At 39.8% G+C, this 18,964-nt stretch overlaps 1 protein-coding gene across 5 annotated transcripts in view; it reads left to right on the forward strand.

Moving 5' to 3' along the window:
• Positions 1-18,964, forward strand: part of FAM118B (family with sequence similarity 118 member B) — a 49,719-nt gene that overhangs the window by 17,232 nt on the left and 13,523 nt on the right. For 4 of the 5 annotated variants that reach the window (XM_008021434.3, XM_008021432.3, XM_073022173.1 and 1 more), the window contains 2 exons: positions 5,293-5,385; positions 10,142-10,394. In XM_008021434.3, the coding sequence (XP_008019625.1) occupies positions 5,300-5,385; positions 10,142-10,394 (339 nt within the window). In that variant the 5' untranslated portion in view covers positions 5,293-5,299. Of the gene's footprint in view, positions 1-1,650; positions 1,674-5,292; positions 5,386-10,141; positions 10,395-18,964 lie in introns of those variants that run through there. The other variant, XM_008021433.3, reaches the window with a different exon arrangement.

Here is an 18,964-nt window from a genome sequence, read left to right on the forward strand (position 1 = left end):
AGCCTCTTGAGTAGCTGGGATTACAGGCGCCCGCCACCCCACCTGGCTAATTTTTGTATTTTTAGTAGAGACGGGATTTCACCATCTTGGCCAGGCCGGTTTCGAACTCCTGACCTCATGATCCACACACCTCGGCCTCCAAAAGTGCTGGGATTACAGGCGTGAGCCACCGTGCCTTGGGGTTATTCTTCTCAATCCTTACGGTCTTTCAGAAACCTTACCTCTGGTGAGGTCTTTCTCCTTACATTGTTCAGATAGGGGGTCATTGTTTGCTGGTGAAATGGCAAGAATAAGTGGCATCAGTCTGGCATTTCCTCAGTGACTCCGTTAAGGCACATGTTCAGGAAATGAGTGCGATACAGATCTTATCTGTATCTACCTTCTACAGAAGGTAGAAGGTCTCAGCCATGCTAAGGGATAAAAGTAAGAGCCAATCAAGTTCACCATAGATAGTGGAAATATTTCAAGTCTGGGATCCACAGAGGAATCAGATCTTGGCACAGCTAGACATGATTCCTGTCTGTCTCTGTGTGCTGAGATGGAGGAAACAGTGAGTTTGCTTTATCCACTGATGGGAAAGTCTGCAGTCTACATATGGAACTGAATTCATCAACTACCCAAGCCAAGTCTTTAGGATTTTATTTAATGTGTTCACTCCTGACAAGCTTGTTGTTGAGAACTCTTTAGTAGTACTTTACACCGGGCGTCTTTCCCTGCCTCCCAAATCTGATCGTTGCTAAAAACCCAGATGTGTTGGAATTAGTCCAAAAGCCACAATTAGAAAGGTTTGGTTTCTTCTCAAGTCAGAGGATGACTCTTTTCCCTTAAGAAATGAAGTTAACCCTTTGCTATGTTTATGCTAGAGAAATAAACCATTCTTTATTCCAGTCACCCCTTTGCTATGTTTATGCTAGAGAAATAAACCATTCTTTATTCCAGTCACTTTTATTTTTTAAAAAGCAGTGGAGGAAGCTTTCTGATCCTTTTACAGCAAGAAACGTACCACTTTCTCAAGCTGGTAATTGTATATCTTTTATTTCCAGGCAAAAATACTTTTTAAAACATTAGAATTTCTCTCTCCATTTGATTTATTTTGTCTGCTAATATACCCAAGTGTATTACTCTGAGCTCCTTCTGGCATGTCACTTGTTTGAGTTGAGGACTATGCACTGGACAAACAGGAGAAACATAGCTCAGAATGAGGAAGGCGGGCTGGGAGACCTCACTCTGATTCTCAAGTGAGGGGAAGCCTAGAGCTTGCTATCTTTTTAGCACCAAGATGCTATGAAAATGAGAGCTGCTGGGATTCTTTGATGTTTTCAAGTCCACAGGTCCTCTGCTGTGTGCAAACTTAATTTCATTTGGATAACCAGTTCCTTTTCTCTTGTCCCTTTAGTATGTTTCTTCTGGATTTTTTCTAGAACACTCGCCCTTTTCCCTTTTTCATCCACCAGAGATAGAAGCATTGTATTTCCTGCCAAGCTGACAGGTTTCAGAGTACAAGTGTTCTGTCTCATATGAAGACTTCAGCCTTAACATTTCCATTAATGAGGTTGCTGTTACTTTTCTCAGCTTTTACCAAGTATCTGACTTTTATTTTGCTGTACTCTATTGGCCTTGAAGGATTTCTCAGTGGCTTAGCAGTGATGAAGGTAATGAAGACACTGCCACAGGTAATTGACTTTTGTTTTCTTGTGACAGAAGAACATTTTCCACTTTTGCTATATATAGCAAGTCCCACAAAAATGAAAACTCAAACCATGATCACATAAAAAAAATTAAAGTGTGAACTAGTTGATGCATATTGGGAAGTTAGCTTTGAAACTCTTTAGCAAGAACTGTATATTGTTTAGGGTACATGCTAAAATTGATTTTTTTTCCCTGAAAACACTACTCTAGAAGGAATAAAGTATGGTTTATGCTTATATGCCACTGGGGTATACATGTGAGATTGTATCATGTGAGGCATCCTTTAGGCTAAAGAAAAGATGTTTCTCTGTTAGAAAACAGGATGAGTGTATGATTGGATATAATGCAGGCATACCGAGCTACGTCTCATTCAGTACCTAAATAAGACCCTCAACATTCTCAGTCAGAAGCGATTGGCTGTATTTAAATTTTTAAAGTAATAGATGGAATGGACCTTCAGAAAAGTTGACTGTGTAAAGAAATAAGTCAGAAAGCTTAGTATTCAGGTCTAGATGTCATGAATTGACCATCTGGCAGAAATAGAATCCAGCAAAAACGATCTTACATCATTTCCAGGAGAAAATGGTAGGACAGATCTAGGCTCTGGTAGATAAATGGTGGTGAGAAGTATATAACAAATAGTGCTTGTTATTGGAGAAAGTAGTTTTCCCAGCTTCCAAATGTAGTTGACTGCCAAGATTGCATGAATGGAGTGGCTAGTTACGAAGCAACTATTAAGGATTACTTGGGATTGTTTCAGGTAAATCTGCTTTCTAGAATGCAGGCACTTCCATTGTTGATAGTTTTGGACTTTAAGTTTTTTTTTTTTTTTTTTTAAGGCTGAAAAGTTAATACAGGTTAATTATTCCTTATCTGAAATGCTTGTAACCAGAAAGAAGTGTTTTGGATTTCTGGGTTTTTTGGGGAATGTTTGCATTATACTTAATGGTTGAGCATCCCTAATCCAAAAAGTCTGAAATCTGAAATGTTCCAATGAGCATTTCCTGTTTAGCAATAGTGTAGTTAAGAACTTGGACTTGGGAGGCAGAGTTGCCATGGTTTGAATACTGGTACTACCACGTACCCGATCTTTCTGTGCCTCAGTTTTCTCGTCTGTAAAATAAGGTAACAATAGTGCCTCGTAGTGTTATGCAGATTAATGAGTTAATGTTTATAAGTAGTCCATAGCACGTAGTTAAGAGCTTGTAAACTGGTTTAGTAACTGAATTGAGCGTTGAATTCTGAAGATACCCATCTTCAAAACTTAATAAGCATTATTCCCTCTACATTTTACTTTCATCTCTCTCAATATAGTGTTTTTACTTGGATGTAATCTGTTTAGATGATGGGTTTGTAGAACCATATTTAAGAAAAGAACTTAAGCACCTAAGTTTTTTCCTTGTGTATATCCCAAACGGATGGGTTCTCGTGTGTGTGGAAGAAGTAAACACATTCTATCCCTAGTTCACCATTCTAGAGCGTTAACTTTTAGAATCGGAAGTGATTCACATGAATTAAAACTTCATAAAAATATTTTAAGGACAGGTAAAACCTGGCTATTAGTATAAGCAAACTGGGAAGTCATTAGACTGTAATAAGTTATTACACTTAAGGAAAGATGGCTTAATGGTATACCTAATGTGCATCCTATATTTAACAAAATTGTTGCATTGTAGAAAAATTAAGTTTGCTTCTTATTTAGGTGTTTCCTATTTGAAGGAAGATTCTGAAGATTCTGGAGAATCTCATTCTGTAATTTTGGAGTAGAGCCTAGAAACAAACCTTTTTTTAAAATTAATTAACTTTATTTTCAAGAACATACATACTTTTAACTAACATCCCGGCTGGGCGTGGTGGCTCACGCCTGTAATCCCAGCACTTTGGGAGGCTGAGGCGGGCAGATCACCTGAGGTCAGGAGTTTGAGACCAGCCTTATCAAGATGGAGAAACCCTGTCTCTACAAAAAATACAAAATTAGCCGGGCGTAGTGGCGCATGCCTGTAAATCCCAGCTACTTGGGAGGCTGAGGCAGGAGAATCGCTTGAAGGGAGCAACTGCCGGGAGGCAGAGGTTGCAATGAGCCGAGATGGTGCCATTGCACTCCAGACTGGGCAACAAGAGTGAAACTCCGTCTCAAAAAAAAGAAAAAGAAAAAACCCACATGGTTGAGTTAAGGCAGGATTTACTGAGATTAGTGACTCATCCATCTTCTTCTGAGCTCCAGCTTTCTCATCAACAGAATCAAAAGATTTGACTAGAAACATGATCTACTTTCTAACTCTCTACTATGATTTTATTGTTTCTATTTTCCTTATGATTATATTAAAGAAGAATTCCACTATGTGTGATGGACTATGGGGTGAGGAAGTGAGCCTTCTGTTTACCACAAAAAATTAATTGAGAAACTTAATGTTTTAATAAAGAAAAAGGCTTTTTTGGGCCGGATGCAGTGGCTCATGCCTGTAACCCCAACATTTTGGGAGGCCAAGGCTGGAAGATTACTTGAACTCCAGAGTTAGAGACCAGCTGGGCAACATGGCAAAACTCCCTCTCTACAAACAATACAAAATTTCACCAGATGTGGTAGCACGTGCCTGTAGTCCCAGGTACTGGAGAGGCTGAGGTGGGTTGATGGCTTGAGCCCAGGAAGCCGAGACTGCAGTGAGCCAAGATGGCACCACTGTACTGGAGCCTGGACAACAGAGTAAGACGCAGTCTCAAAAAAAAGAAAAGAAAAGGACTTTCTAACAAAACCGTAAACTTCCAGTAATTATTAGTAATTCAGTTCTATGTGTTGGCAATGGCATGTACTAAAACACCCCAAATGGTGGTAGTATGTTGTCTTCTATATTGTGTGTGTATTTAAAATACTATCGCTATTTTTAAATTCACAGCCTTTAGATTTAACTAGTTTGCTAAAGTTTGAGCAGTTAGAACTTTATAGTATTCATTCTAATCCGTGGTAATTACTTACTTTTGCCAGTTATTCCAGCACCCGAACATAATTGGCCATTTTTTATACGTCTGCTTGATAATACCTTTACCAGTTATCACAGTGGCTTGATTTAAGTCCACTTCATGTTCAGTTAGACACGTCCCACTGGCTACGAGGTCACCATTGTCCAACAACAGAGAATGTCATTCAGCAAATTAGTATTGACTGTCCTATTCTTGACTCAGTAATTTCTTCAGCTGAGAGTAAATGGATAATTGGGGGCTATTAATACACTTATCTGTGGGTGGTTTTTATCCTGAGTCTTCCGCAAATCCATCTTGTGGAAGAATAACTGGTTTTTCTTAAGTTCTGCAAAGTGAGGGCCAGTAATTGACATGAGTTGACACTGTTTTTGGTGGGAACTTGGGGGCAGGCCTTCAGAAACAGAAGCAAGATGGTAGTATGGAACACCAAATAGTCTTTTAGACTAATTTAATTTAGTTCCTTGTTTGGAATGTTCATTAATTAACAAATTTCTGTTAAGTAGGGGGTACCTCCAAAGCACCTTTAAGGGTATACAGCTTTTTAAAACTGTTTAATGTATGTGCTATTTTGAATGGTATATTTTACAGATCTAATTGTGGTCCGTGGTGTTTAATCTATTTTAGAAACTGGATGGCTTCTACAGGGAGCCAGGCCTCTGATATAGACGAGATTTTTGGATTCTTCAGTGATGGCGCACCCCCCACCAAAAAGCCCAGGTAAACAAGAAAAGGGAATCAGAGAGCAGAGTAAACTACCATTAGTGGGAGAGAAAGAAAAGTAGCCAACTTATACCTTTTATGTCAGTTGTTTTCACTAATCAGTATTGACCTTCATACTAAAAATTAAATTATTTTTATTTTGGATTTAATTTTTATTTTTTATCAAAGGCAATACAGGTACATAATTTTTAAAATCAGTATTTCAGAGTCCACCCTTCTTCAGAGATAATTACTTTCAGCTTTATCTGTTTCTTCTAATGTTGACATCCATGTTTTAAAATACTATATATATTGCTGCTTTTTAGTTTTTCAGTTTTGTTGATTTCCGAGTATGGAATATAAGGACTGCTTTGCTGTCATGACTCCTCCCCCTGGATTGCCACTCCACACACACTCCCCATGTTCTTGTATGTTTGTATCACAGGTTTGGTTCAATCCACTTTTAATATTTACATTTATTATGACTGTATAAATAGTATTCGTAGCTGAGCCTAATGCGTGACGATCATATTTCCTTTCTTGCCCATTTTTTTCGCTTACCTCGTTAAAGACTGTCTTTTTTGTTTGTTTGCTTTCAGTGTATTCTCACATGCTCTGACAGAAGAATAAATCTCCTAGCTATACTGAAACACACCGATAACTTGCTAGTTCGTGTCATGGATTCTTCCCTCTGGACGCTAGTCCACTCTGGACACTTGTTTTCCAGGCCTCTGTTGCATTGCTGATACTTGCTATTTCCCTTTCCCATCATCCTGATAATTTCCTTTACATCTCTCCTGTATTGATTCTCTGTTTGCTGAATCTCGTGTCTTCTTTTTTGGTGCACTCTTTCATTTTCCTGAAGCGTATCCTTGCATAGCCTCCTAAGTGAGGATCCATAGGAGAAAACTTTTTGGACGTATTTGAAAATGTCTTTATCATACACTTACATTCATTTGATGGTTTAACTGAGTATAGAATCTTTGGTATCTCTCATGCATTCTCTGCTAACATCTAAGTATTCCTGCCAAAATAGCCACTCTGTTCTGATTCCCAATCCTTTGTATTATATGACCTCTTTCCCTGTTTTGTTTTTGTTTTTGTTGTTGTTGTTCATTAGAAGCTTATAAGGATCATTATTTTATTTTCAGTAGCCTGAAATTTCACAGTGATGTGTCTTCTCATACGAATCTGGACACGGGGCAGCTCTTTAAAGGTGGCAACTAGTACCTTCACTTTGGAGAAGTTGACTTGTATTACTTTTTTGATACTTTCCATTACAATGTTTTATCTATTCCGTATTTTTTTAAAACTCTTGTTATTCAGATATTGGACTTCTTGTATTAAGTCTCTAATTTTCTTACGTGTTTCTTGATTTTTTTCCCCCATTTTGTGTTTTAAAATTTTGCTTTCTCGGAGGTTCTCTGTTTTATCTTATGGATTTAAACATTTCTGTTGCTATATTTTTAATTTGTGAAGTCTTTCTGTTTATTCATTTTTCATTGCACTCTGTTTCACAGATGCATTTTTTTTTTTTTTCTTGAGATGGAGTCTCACTCTGTTGCCCAGGCTGGAGTGCAATGGTGCAGTCTCAGCTCACTGCAACTTCTGCCTCCCAGGTTCAAGCAATTCTCCTGCCTCAGCCTCCTGAGTAGCTGGGATTGCAAACGTGCACTACTACACCCGACTAATTTTTATTTTATTTTTTTAATAAAGACAGGGTTTCACCATGTTGGCCAGGCTGATCTTGAACACCTGACCTTAAGTGATCCACCTGCCTCGGCCTCCCAAAGTGCTGGGATGACAGGCATGAGCCACCCCACATGGACAATGTTTAAAAATCTATGTGAAGATGTCATTGTTTCCTTTTAAAATTTTTTTCTCCTTCCCATACTATCTCTTGTGTCCTTCAGATTTCTCTCTACCTGCTAGTTTGTTTGGTATAACTGTTATGTCGGGGGCTTTCCTCAAATATGAGGTGACCCTTGTTTGTCTGTCCATTTTTAAGAGAAAACACTAAAAAGCCAATGGAAGAGGCCGGGCGCTGTGGCTCACGCCTGTAATCCCACCACTTTGGGAGGCCAAGGCGGGCAGATCATTTGAGGTCAGGAGTTTGAGACCAGCCTGGCCAACCTGGTGAAACCCTGTCTCTATACTAAAAATACAAAAATTAGCTTGGCGTGGTAGTGCGTGTCTGTAGTCCCAGCTACTCAGGTTGCTGAGGCAAGAGAATCACTTGAACCCGGGAGGCGGAAGTTACAGTGAGCCGAGATTGTGAGATTCCATCTCAAAAAAAAAAAAAAAAAAAAAAAAAAAGCCAATTGGAGAATCTGTGTGTACGTAAGGAGCTTGGTCCCAGACTCTACGTAGAGTTAAGGAATTCTCACCTATCAGAATCTGCAGGTTTTTCGTCTCATACTGGCCATTTTCCTGAAAGAGGAATCCTCCTCATTTCCTAACTGGATGGGGGATAGGGGTGCAGGTACAGGGTTGATTCCTAGAGTCTGAAAAGCTGCCTCTGGGGAAAAGTCTATGTATAAAATATAAGATTTCCCCCAACTCTCTTTCCCCAGAGGCAGCCTCAGCTGCGTGCATTGTTCTCAGACACAGTCCTCTGGTCAGCCTCTGCAGGAGGGAAACCTCTAGTCTGCTTAAAGTTTCAACCCTTAAAGGCTTGTAACCGATTCTCCTGTTTTAGCCCCACCAGTCCCTCTACCTTCAGATGTATGTGAACATTCCCAAAATTCTACCAAGGGACTCAGCCTTTGCATTACAACTTGTAAAATTCTGTTGCCCTTTGATCTCTGTTGTCTGCCGTCATCTTTACCTAACCTACTTTTTAGGTATGTATACCTGCTAAAAAAATAATAATAATAACTGTTATTTAGTGGTTTACAAAGAACCAGTAATAAAACACAATTGTTAAATTTTTTTTTTTTTTTTTTTTTTGGAGACAGGGTCTTGTTCTGTCACCCAGGCTGGAGTGCAGTGACACAAACACAGCTCACTGTAACCTCCACCTCCTGGGCTCAAGTGATCCCCCTGTGAACTTAGCTTCCCACTTAGCTAGGACATGCCTAATTTTCTTTTTCTTTTCTTTTTTTTTTTTTTTTTTTTTTGATAGAGATGGGTTCTCACTAAGTTGCCTAGGCTAATCTCGAACTCCTGGGCTCAAGCTCAGCCTCCTAAAGTGCTGAGATTACAGGCGTGAACCAGTACACTTAGCTGAATTGAAAGTCTTAATTAGGAAGAATTATAGTTTGAATCTATATGTTATATATTTAAAAAATCATATAGTACAACAGTATAAAATGAAAAGTAAAAAGTCCTTATTCTCCCCATCCTCATTTAACCACTGTTTATAGATCTTGTGAATCCTAGAAATTTTCTATGTGCATGTATATTTGTGTATGTGGATTTGTGTATGCTTCACTGTCTTGATTGCTCTGAACTGAAACTCATTTTTCATCATTTGCTTCTAACATCTATTATTAATGTCTTTTCTAGTAGACTAACCTTTCAAGATCAGGGACTCCATTTTGTTCCTGGATACATCACTAGTGACTCCTGTACTGCCTGGTACATACAGGTTTTTCTTTCCTGCCTCAGCCTCCTGAGTAGCTGGGACTACAGGTGTGCGCCACCAGACCCAGCTAATTTTTGTATTGTTAGTAGACACGGAGTTTCACCATGTTGGCCAGGCTGGTCTTGAACTCCTGACCTCAAGTAATCCACCCACCTCGGCCCCCCAAAGTGCTGGGATTACAGGCGTGAACCACTGCACCCAGCCTCGGTTTTTCGTGTTTGTTGAATGACTAAATGCAGAATCTCAGAATAGGGAAAGCAATTTTAGAGGCTGTGTCCCCAAAACTAAGCTTCCTGAGGCTTGAAAGTGCTATTCCTTTCTTGGGTTATGCCAAAATGCTGATCCTCTCCATTTTATTATTTAGACAAAAAGGTTGGGGAGAATCCGTTTTCGGGGGAAGGGAACATACCATCAGCAAAAATTAAACTGAAGGAACATATTTCAAGTGGGGATAGTCTCCAGAATGAAAGAGAGGGGAACAAAAACAAAAACTAGCACCCATGCTATCTCACATATGGGCCTCAGAACAGAGAAGTCTATCTCTGCTTATCATGGTAAGAAAGGAATGTTTTTCACCTTTTGTCATGCCCCTTGAATAGCTAAGTCTTTATTTAGATATGTAGGGCTCCTGTGTTTTTAGAATTCTATTGGCTACCTTTTTTTTGTTTTTTTGTTTTTTTTTTGCCTGAGGTTAATGTTTACAAAATTCCGAGTTAAATTTTTTATTGCCTTTCTTTCCCCTTATGTTTTACATTTCTCAATAATAGGAACTTAATTTGTCCTGAGGTTCTTTTCTCTTTTTCTAGAGTACAAATCAAACGTCTTCTTTTGAAATTTAATGTTGGTTTAAAATATAATTTAGTTGGCAGAACTCAGCTGAGCTGTAATCTGTTTGGATCTTTTCCTAATATTAGTGGAATTTCTTAGGTTGAGAGGACGAAGAAGGAGAAAACTGACTTTAAGATTGGTTTTGGGATTCTTGAAATAGGTTTATGACTTGTTTTTCAGCAAGCACTGACATAATATTCTGGTTGTTTTCTTTAAACTGCTTTGGAAAAGTGTCAAAAACTGCTATTGATCTTCTTTGCAACTATAAAAGTTAGCTAAAAACTATAACCTTAGTCAGACAGTCTCTGTGCCTCATATCTATGGGATATTCCAGTCCTCTCATTTGTTTTGCTTTTATAGGAAGCTGCTTCCAAGCTTAAAAACTAAGAAGCCTCGAGAACTTGTGCTAGTGATTGGAACAGGCATTAGTGCTGCAGTTGCGCCTCAAGTTCCAGCCCTCAAATCCTGGAAGGGGTTAATTCAGGCTTTACTGGATGCTGCCATTGATTTTGATCTTTTAGAAGATGAGGAGAGCAAAAAGTTTCAGAAATGTCTCCATGAAGACAAGAACCTTGTCCATGTTGCCCATGACCTCATCCAGAAGCTGTCTCCTGTGAGTACCTTCTTATGTGTCACAGTGTTTGGAATTTCCTAAAATTTGACTGTCATAACTAGCATGATTTGCCTGTCACCACTAGCATGCCAAGTGTAGCAGGGATATTCATTTACAGCTTGTAGGTTTCCGTAACATTGGGCTCTTCTGCACATTGTCTATTTATGGACCCTATTCAGGGTAATTATCTTAACCCCATTTCACTGTGTGTCTCTGAGAGAGAAATGATGTTGAGGACTTTATATGTACAAATGACCGCTGTGTTTTGAATTTATTTTTTTCTGCATCACTACTATAAAAGCTGTGTTCTGTGGCATCCATGCCTTGTATGGAATCCCACAAAGATTGGAGATAATTTTGTCATTTTATAGATGAAACAAAACCAATTTTTAATGTTCTTTTTAGAGGTAATAACTCAAAATATTTATAAGGAATTGCACCTTATTTTACCAAACTGAGTTGGGTAAAAGGACTCCCTGTCTTGCTTTGTCTGAATTTTTTTTTTTTTAGAGTCCACCTCTGTCACCCAGGCTGAAGTTCAGTGGTTCGATCTCAGCTCACTGCAGCATCTGCCTTCTGGGTTCAAGCGATTCTCCTGTCTCAGCCTCCTGAGTAGCTAGGATTACAGGCATGTGCCACCACACCCAGCTAATTTTTGTATTTTTAGTAAAGACAGGGTTTTGCCATGTTGGTCAGGCTGGTCTCGAACCCCTGACCTCAAGTGATCTGCCTGCCTCAGCCTCACAAAGTGCTGGGATTATAGGCGTGAGCCACTGCGCCCAGTCTGTTTTAAAAATTTCTTAAAAATCAGGCTTCTAGAGCCAGGCATGGTGTGGTGGCAGGCGCCTGTAATCCCAGCTGCTCAGGAGGCTGAGGCAGGAGAATGGCTTGAACCCAGGAGGTAGAGGTTGCACTGATTTGAGATCACGCCACTGCACTCCAGTCTGGGCGATAGAGGAAGACTCCATCTCAAATTTAAAAAAAAAAGGAATCAGTGGGGTTTTAAAGAGTTCATGGAATCTCCACCTCATACCGTTTACAAAAATTAAAAATGGATCAAAGACCTAAATATGATGTCTAAAACTGTAAAACTCTTAGAAGAAAATACAGATTTAAAATTTCATGACTGAATCTGAGTGGTTTTTCAGACATGACACCAAAAACGCAAAAACCAAAGTGAAAAAAATATATAGATAAACTGGACTTCTCCAAAGTTTAAAAACTGTTAGGCTGAAAGGACACTGTCAAGAAAGTGAGCTGGGGATGGTGGCTTATGCCTATAATCCCAGAACTTATGCCTATAAGGCCAGAGCAGGAGAACTGCTTGAGGCCATGAGTTCAAGACCAGCCTGGACAACATAGTGAGACCCTGTCTCTACCGAAAGGAAAAAAAAAAAAGTGAAAAGACAACTCCCAGAATGAGAAAATGTTAGCAAATCACATATCTGTTAGGGGTATAATATCCAGAATCTATAAAGAACTATTGTAACTTAATAAAGGCTAATAATTCAATTTTAAAATAACAATGTAGTTGTTAGACATTTCTCCACACAAATGGCCAATAAGCGTACACGGAAAGATGTTCAGCATCATTAGTCATTAGGAAAATACAAATCAAAACCACAAAAAGGTGCCATTTCACACCCACTAGGATGACTAGAATCAAGAAGACAATAATGAGTGTTATTAAGGATGTGGAGAAATTGGAACCCTTGTGGGAATGTAATGTGATGCAGTTGCTTTGGAAAACAGATTGACAGTTCCTCAAAAAGTTAAACAGTGATTCTGTGACCCAGCAGTTGCACTCGTAAGTGTATACCCAAGCGAATGGAAAGCATATTCATGCAACAACTGTACACTCATGTTCATAGCAACATTATTCATAGCAGCCAAAATAGTGGAAACAACTCAAATGTCTAGCTCATGAATGGATAAACAAAACGTCCTTCCATGCAATGTTAATTGGCCATAAAAAGGAATGAAGTACTGGTCCATACAACAACACGGATGAACCTTGAAAACATTAAGTAAAAGAAGCCAGACACAAAAGGACATATATTGTATGATTCCCTTCATATAAAAGGTCCAGAACAGAAAGTAGATTATTGCTTGACAGGGCTAGAGGAAATTCTTCCCAAACTACTTTAAAAAATGGAGTAGGAGGGAGTACTTCCAACTCATTGTATGAGGCCAGTATTATCCTGATAACAAAACCAAACAAAAGACATCAGAAGAAATGAAAATGACTAAACGCAGTGGTTCACGCCTGTAAGCTCAACACTTTGGAAGGATAAGGCATAAGCGTCACTTGAGCCCTGGAGTTCAAGACTCCACTGAGCTATAATCGTGCTACTGTACTCCAGTCTTGGCGACAGAGTAAGACCCTGTCTGCCTCTAAAAAAAAAAAAAAGAAAGAAAACTATATACCAACCAGGATCTCTTAGGAACATGGACACAAAAATCCTCAACAAAAAACAAACTACAACCAGACTAAATGCAGTACCCATGAGGAAGTCAGAGTCTTCTGGGGAATGAAAAGTTGGTTTAACATCTGCATATCAGGCCAGGCGCGGTGGCTCACACCTGTAATCCTAGCACTTTGGGAGGCCGAGGTGGGCGGATCACTTGAGGTTAGGAGTTCAGGAGCAGCCTGACCAACATGGCAAAACCGTGTCTCTGCTAAAAATACAAAAATTAGCTGGGCATGGTGGTGCATGGCTGTAATCCCAGCTATCCAGGAGGCTGAAGCAGGAGAATTACTGGAACCCAGGAGGCAGGGGCTGCAGTGAGCCAAGATCACACCACTGCACTCCAGCCTGGACGACAGAGCAAGACTCCGTCTCAAAAAAAAAAAAAAAAAACAACTGCACATCAATATAATATATCACGTCGATAGAATAAAAGAGAAAACCACATGGTTTTCTCAGTAGGTGCAGAAAAAACATGTTAGCAAAATGTAACACTCTTTCATGATTAAAAAAAAAAAAAACACTCTACAAATGAAGGAATAATAGCAACAATAGAAGGAAACTACCTCAACATGGTAAAGACCATAGATGAAAAACTCACAGATAGCATATTTAGTGGTGAAAGACTGGATTTTTTCCACTAAGATCAGCAACAAGACAAGGCTGTGTTCCCACTCCACTCCTGTCCAACATAGTGCTGGATGTTCTAGACCGGGCAATTAAGCAAGAAAAATAAAAGGAATCCATATTGGGAAGGAAGAAGTAAACTGCCTCTGTTTGCAGACGACATGATCTTGTCTGTAGAGAATCCTAGGTTATCCTCTATTAGAACTCACAAGTTCAGCAAGGTTGGAGAATCCAGGATCAATATATTAAAAAATAATATTTTTATACACTTGCAGTGAACAATACTAAAATGAAATATTAAAAATTCTTCCACTTAGCATCAAAAACAATAAAATAACTAGGAATAAATTTAACAAAAGAAGTGCAGAAGGCTGGGCGTGGTGACTCAGGCCTGTAGTCACAGACTTTGGGAGGCCAAGGCGGGTAGATCACCTGAAGTCAGGAGTTTGAGACCAGCCTGGCCAACATGGTGAAACCCCGTCTCTACTAAAAATACAAAAATTAGCTGAGCATGGTGGCGGGCGCCTATAATCCCAGCTACTCGAGAGGCGGAGGCAGGAGAATCACTTGAACCTGGGAGGCGGAGGTTGCAGTGAGCCGAGATCTCACCCCTGCACTCCAGCCTGGGCAACAAGAGCGAAACTCCCATCTCAATATATAAGTAAGTGCAGAACTTACGCTTTGAAAACTACGAAACATTGAAAGAAATGAAAGAAGATGTAAATAAATGGAAAGACATGCCATGTTCATGAATCAGAAGACTTAATATTATTAAGATGGAATACTCTGCAAATTGATCTACAGATTAAGCACAATCTCTATTAGGATCCCAGCTGCTGATTTTGTAGAAGTTGACAAACTGATTTAAAATTCATATGGAGACAGGCACCATAGCCTGCACCTGTAGTCCCAGCTACTTGGGAGGCTGAGGCTGGAGGACCCAGGAGTTCTGGGCTCCCAGGAGCAGGAGACCACTGGGTTGCCTAAGGAGGGGTGAACCAACACAGATTGGAAATGGAGCAGGTCAAAACTCCTATGCTGATCAGTAGTGGGATTGTGTCTTTGAATAGCCACTGCACTGTAGCCTGGGCAACATGGTAAGACCCTGTCTCGAAAAAAAAAAAATTAAAACTTCATATGGAATTATAAGGGACCTAGAGTAGCCAAGACAGTCTTGAAAAATAACAAAGTAGGGAGACTCAAATTTTTTTTATTTCAAAGCTTACTACAAAGCCATGTAATTAAGGCAGCATGGCAAAGGATTCTTAGATCAGACACTGAAAGCACAAGCAACAGAAGAAAAGTAGATAAATTGGACGTGATGAGAATTTGAAACATAAGTGCTGTAATGGTTGTCATCAAGAAAGTGAAAAGAGAGCCAGGCACAGTGGCTTGCTCCTGTAATCCCAACTACTTGGGAGGCTAAGGTAGGAGGATCATTTGATCCCAGGAGTTCGAGGCTACAATCAGCTATGATCATGTCATTGTACCTCAGCCTGGGCAACACAGTGATACCCCCGTCTCTAAAAAAGAAAAAAAAATGAAAAGAGAACCCACAGAATGGAGGAAAATATTTGTAGATCATATTTGACAAAAATCTAGTATCCAGAATATATAAAGAGCTATTACAACTTAATAAAATTGATATATTTAGGGGAAATTTGAACACTAATATTAAGGAAGTAATATTTTTTAGGTGAGATAGAAGTATTTCAGTTATGTTTTGTTTTGTATGTACTCTTCTAACTTTTGTGTGTGTTTGGAAATGTCCATATTAGAAAATAATCAAATCTAACAGTATCAACTCAGCAGTACTATGGCAGGGTTAACAGGCCCATCTACTGAGCCAGTTTAACATATACCAGGGAAGTGACGTTACAGATTCACTGCAAAGAGCTTGGGTTTTACAATCAGACTCTGTCACTTACATGCACTGGAACCCTGCACAAATCCCTTGTCAACATCTGTTTTTGCACCTGTGAAACCGTGATGTTACTTCCTTGTGTCGCTTTGTGAAGAATAGGTGAGATAATGTATATAAAATGTCTCGCACATAGTTGATGCACTAGAAATGTTAATAACCCTGTGGGAGAAAACAGGGTTTGTTTGTTTTTTGTTTTGTTTTGTTTTTTTCTTTTTTTAAATAGAGATGGAGTTTCCCTGTGTTGCCCAGACTGGTGTTGAATTTCTGGGCTCAAGCGATCTTTCTGTTTCAGCTTCCCAAAAACTGAGATTACAGGCTTGAGCTACCACGCCAAGTTTTTGTGTCTTGTTTTTACTAAGTTTCAGGGTAGAAGGAAATGAAGGTCACTGTTTCAGATAAATGGGAAAAGGTCCTTAGAAGTTGTGTGGGAGTTTGGCATTTCCTTTTGACTACTGAGCCTCTCTGTTTATGTTTTCATTCCTTTGTCTTTGCTTATAAAGGCCACTGGTGGGAAGTTTAGTTCTAGGGTCATCTGCTTTAAGAGAAAAAACTTTCCAGCTATGCAACAAAGCAGGACCCCCTATCTCTACAAAAATTTTAAAATTAGCCTAGTGTGGTGGTGCAGGCCTGTGGCCCCACCTACACAGGAGGCTGAGGCAAGAGGATCACTTGAGGCCAGAAGTTTGAGAACAGCTTGGGAAACAGACCCCATCTGTACAAAAAAATTTAAAAAGTAGTAGGCATGGTGGTGTGCGCCTGTAGTTCTAGCCACTTGAGAGACTGAGGCAGGAAGATTGCTTGAGCCCAGCAGGTCGAGGCTGCAGTGAGCCATGTTCATGCCACTGTACTCCAGCTCGGTGACAGACCCAGACCTTGTCTCAAAAGAGACAAACTTCTGTTTTGCATCTGAGGAAATCAGTGCAGTTACAAAAGCATGTTTCCTTCCTATGTTGATATGTAGGATTTAATAACTTAAATAGGACTAAAAGATATTTAACTAAAATGAGTGACTTGGATTTTTTTTTCCCTCAGGTTTTAACCTTTTGTATTCTTTTTCTTAGAAGCAAGAAAATATGTTCCACACCCATGATTACGTGATTGTATACCCAGGCCTTTTTATCTGTGTGTATAATAAAAAAACTGGTGTTAAAATATAGTATGTATTTGCCGGGTGCAGTGGCTCACGCCTGTAATCCCAACACTTTGGGAGGCCGAGGTGGGTGGATCACAACGTCAGAAGTTCAAGGCCAGCCTAGCCAACATGGTGAAACCCGTCTCTACTAAAAACACAAAAAGTTAGCTGGGCATGGTGGCAGGCACCTGTAGTCCCAGCTACTCGGGAAGCTGAGGCAGGGGAATTGCTTGAACCCTGGAGGTGGAGGTTGCAGTGAGCCAAGACTCTGCCACTGCACTCCAGCCTGGGCGACAAAGAGAGACCCCATCTCAAAAAAATAAATAAATAAATATATATGTGTGTATGTATATATATATATAATGTATTGATAATGTGTGTCTGTGAGTCAGAGTACAAAAGTTATAAAACACAGGGTTCTTAAGAAAACCAAGGAAGTGACTGTATTCTTAATTTTAAATTTAATATTTTTTTTTGAATAGGTATTGTTTATACACATTGCAGAAGTTTTAAAACACTATTTAAAAAGTGTCATATATTGAGACATCTTACTCCCATGCAGGTCTTTATCTTTCTCTTCTCCCAAAACCCACCTTTCATAGGTCACTACTCTTACAAGTCTTTCTGTATACTCTTCCAGTGTTTCTTTTCGGAAATACAAGCAAGGAGGACTATATTTATTCTTATCTTACGACCTCCATCCCCTAGCTCAAAAGATAGCATTCTAGACATACTATTCTGCAGTTTCTTTTACTTCACAGTATAACTTAAGGATCTTTCCATCTCATTCTCCTGTATGTGGGTACTTGGCCATACTAGTCTCTTATATATGGATACATGGCCTGTTTCCAGTCTTCTGCTGTTACAAATAATGATGCAGTCGGCCAGGCACAGTGGCTCACGCCTGTAATGCCAGCACTTTGGGAGGCTGAGGCGGGTGGATCACGAGATCAGGAGATCAAGACCATCCTGGCTAACACAGTGAAACCCCATCTCTACTAAAAATACAAAAAATTAGCTAGGCGTAGTGGCACGCACCTGTAGTCCAAGTTATTCGGGAGGATGAAGCAGGAGAATCACTTGAACCAGAGGGGCAGAGGTTGCCGTGAGACGAAATTGCGCCATTGCCCTCCAGGCTGGGCAACAGAGCGAGACTCCATCTCAAAAAAAAAAAAAAAAAAAAGATGCAGTGATAACCTCGTATGTGTCATTTCATTTGTTTGAAATTGTATTTGTAGGATACATGGGACTGCTAGATCGTAGGGCAAATGGATTTGTGATTTGGGTAGACATGAAAAGAGCGCCATATTTTTTATAACAAATCTAAAAAAGTATCTGGCCTTCAATAGTAGTTGACTCTTTTTTTTTTTTTTTTTGAGACGGAGTTTTGCTCGTCGCTCAGGCTGGAGCGCAATGGCACGATCTCGGCTCACTGCAACCTCTGCCTCTCACATTCAAGTAATTCTCCTGCCTCAGCCTCCCAAGTAGCGGGGACTACAGGCACGCACCACCACGACCAGCTAATTTTTGTGTTTTTAGTGGAGACGGGGTTTTACCATGTTGGCCAGGATGGTCTCGATCTCTTGACCTCGTGATCCGCCTGCCTTGGACTCCCAGAGTGCTGGGATTACAGGCGTGAGCCACCACGTCTGGCCCAGACACACTTATAACTGACACACCTAGGATAACAAATCCACTGCTGCAATAATGACATTAATCAGTTCGTGGAGGCACGGCCCTCGTGACCTAATCATCTCTTGCTAGGCCTCGCCTCCCAACACAGTTCCATTGGGGTTAAGTTTCCAACACATGAACTTTAGGGGACCGGTTCAAACCCTAGCAAATGGCATTTCACAGACAGGCTAGATAGAGATTAGATATTTATTACATCACATTACATAGTTACTTTCCCATTTCGAATTCCCTCCGTCCCAAGGGCCACTTTTTGTTTTTAGTTGTAAAGCCAGCTTCCCACCTGAAGTTGGTGCTATAGTTCCTCATTAGTACTCAGGGATATTTACATGTATTCAAAATGAATCTGAAAAGCAGTTATTTAAGTAAACCATATGTTAAGAAATAGGAGGTCTGGAAAAGTGGCTCATACCCATAATCCCAACACTTTGGGGGGCTGAGGTAGGAGGACCACTTGAGACCCCAGGAATTCAAGATCCTCCTGGGCAACATAGCCAGATCTCACAACTGCAAAACAAGACGTGGAGATTCTGTTTAGAATTGATTGGTGTTTGATGTTTTTAACAGTTGCAAAATGCAAACTTTTAATTTAAAAAAAAAAGTATTGTTTATGTTAACCTTTTGTATACTGGATATTCTTCAGAATAAACCTATGAACTGCTGAATTATGGCATGTAGAAGTTAAGCGGTTTTTCCTAAATTCATAAACAGCTGTACAAACACCTAG

This window comes from Chlorocebus sabaeus, chromosome 1 (assembly GCF_047675955.1).
Source record: "Chlorocebus sabaeus isolate Y175 chromosome 1, mChlSab1.0.hap1, whole genome shotgun sequence".
Classification (NCBI taxonomy): Eukaryota; Metazoa; Chordata; class Mammalia; order Primates; family Cercopithecidae; genus Chlorocebus; species Chlorocebus sabaeus.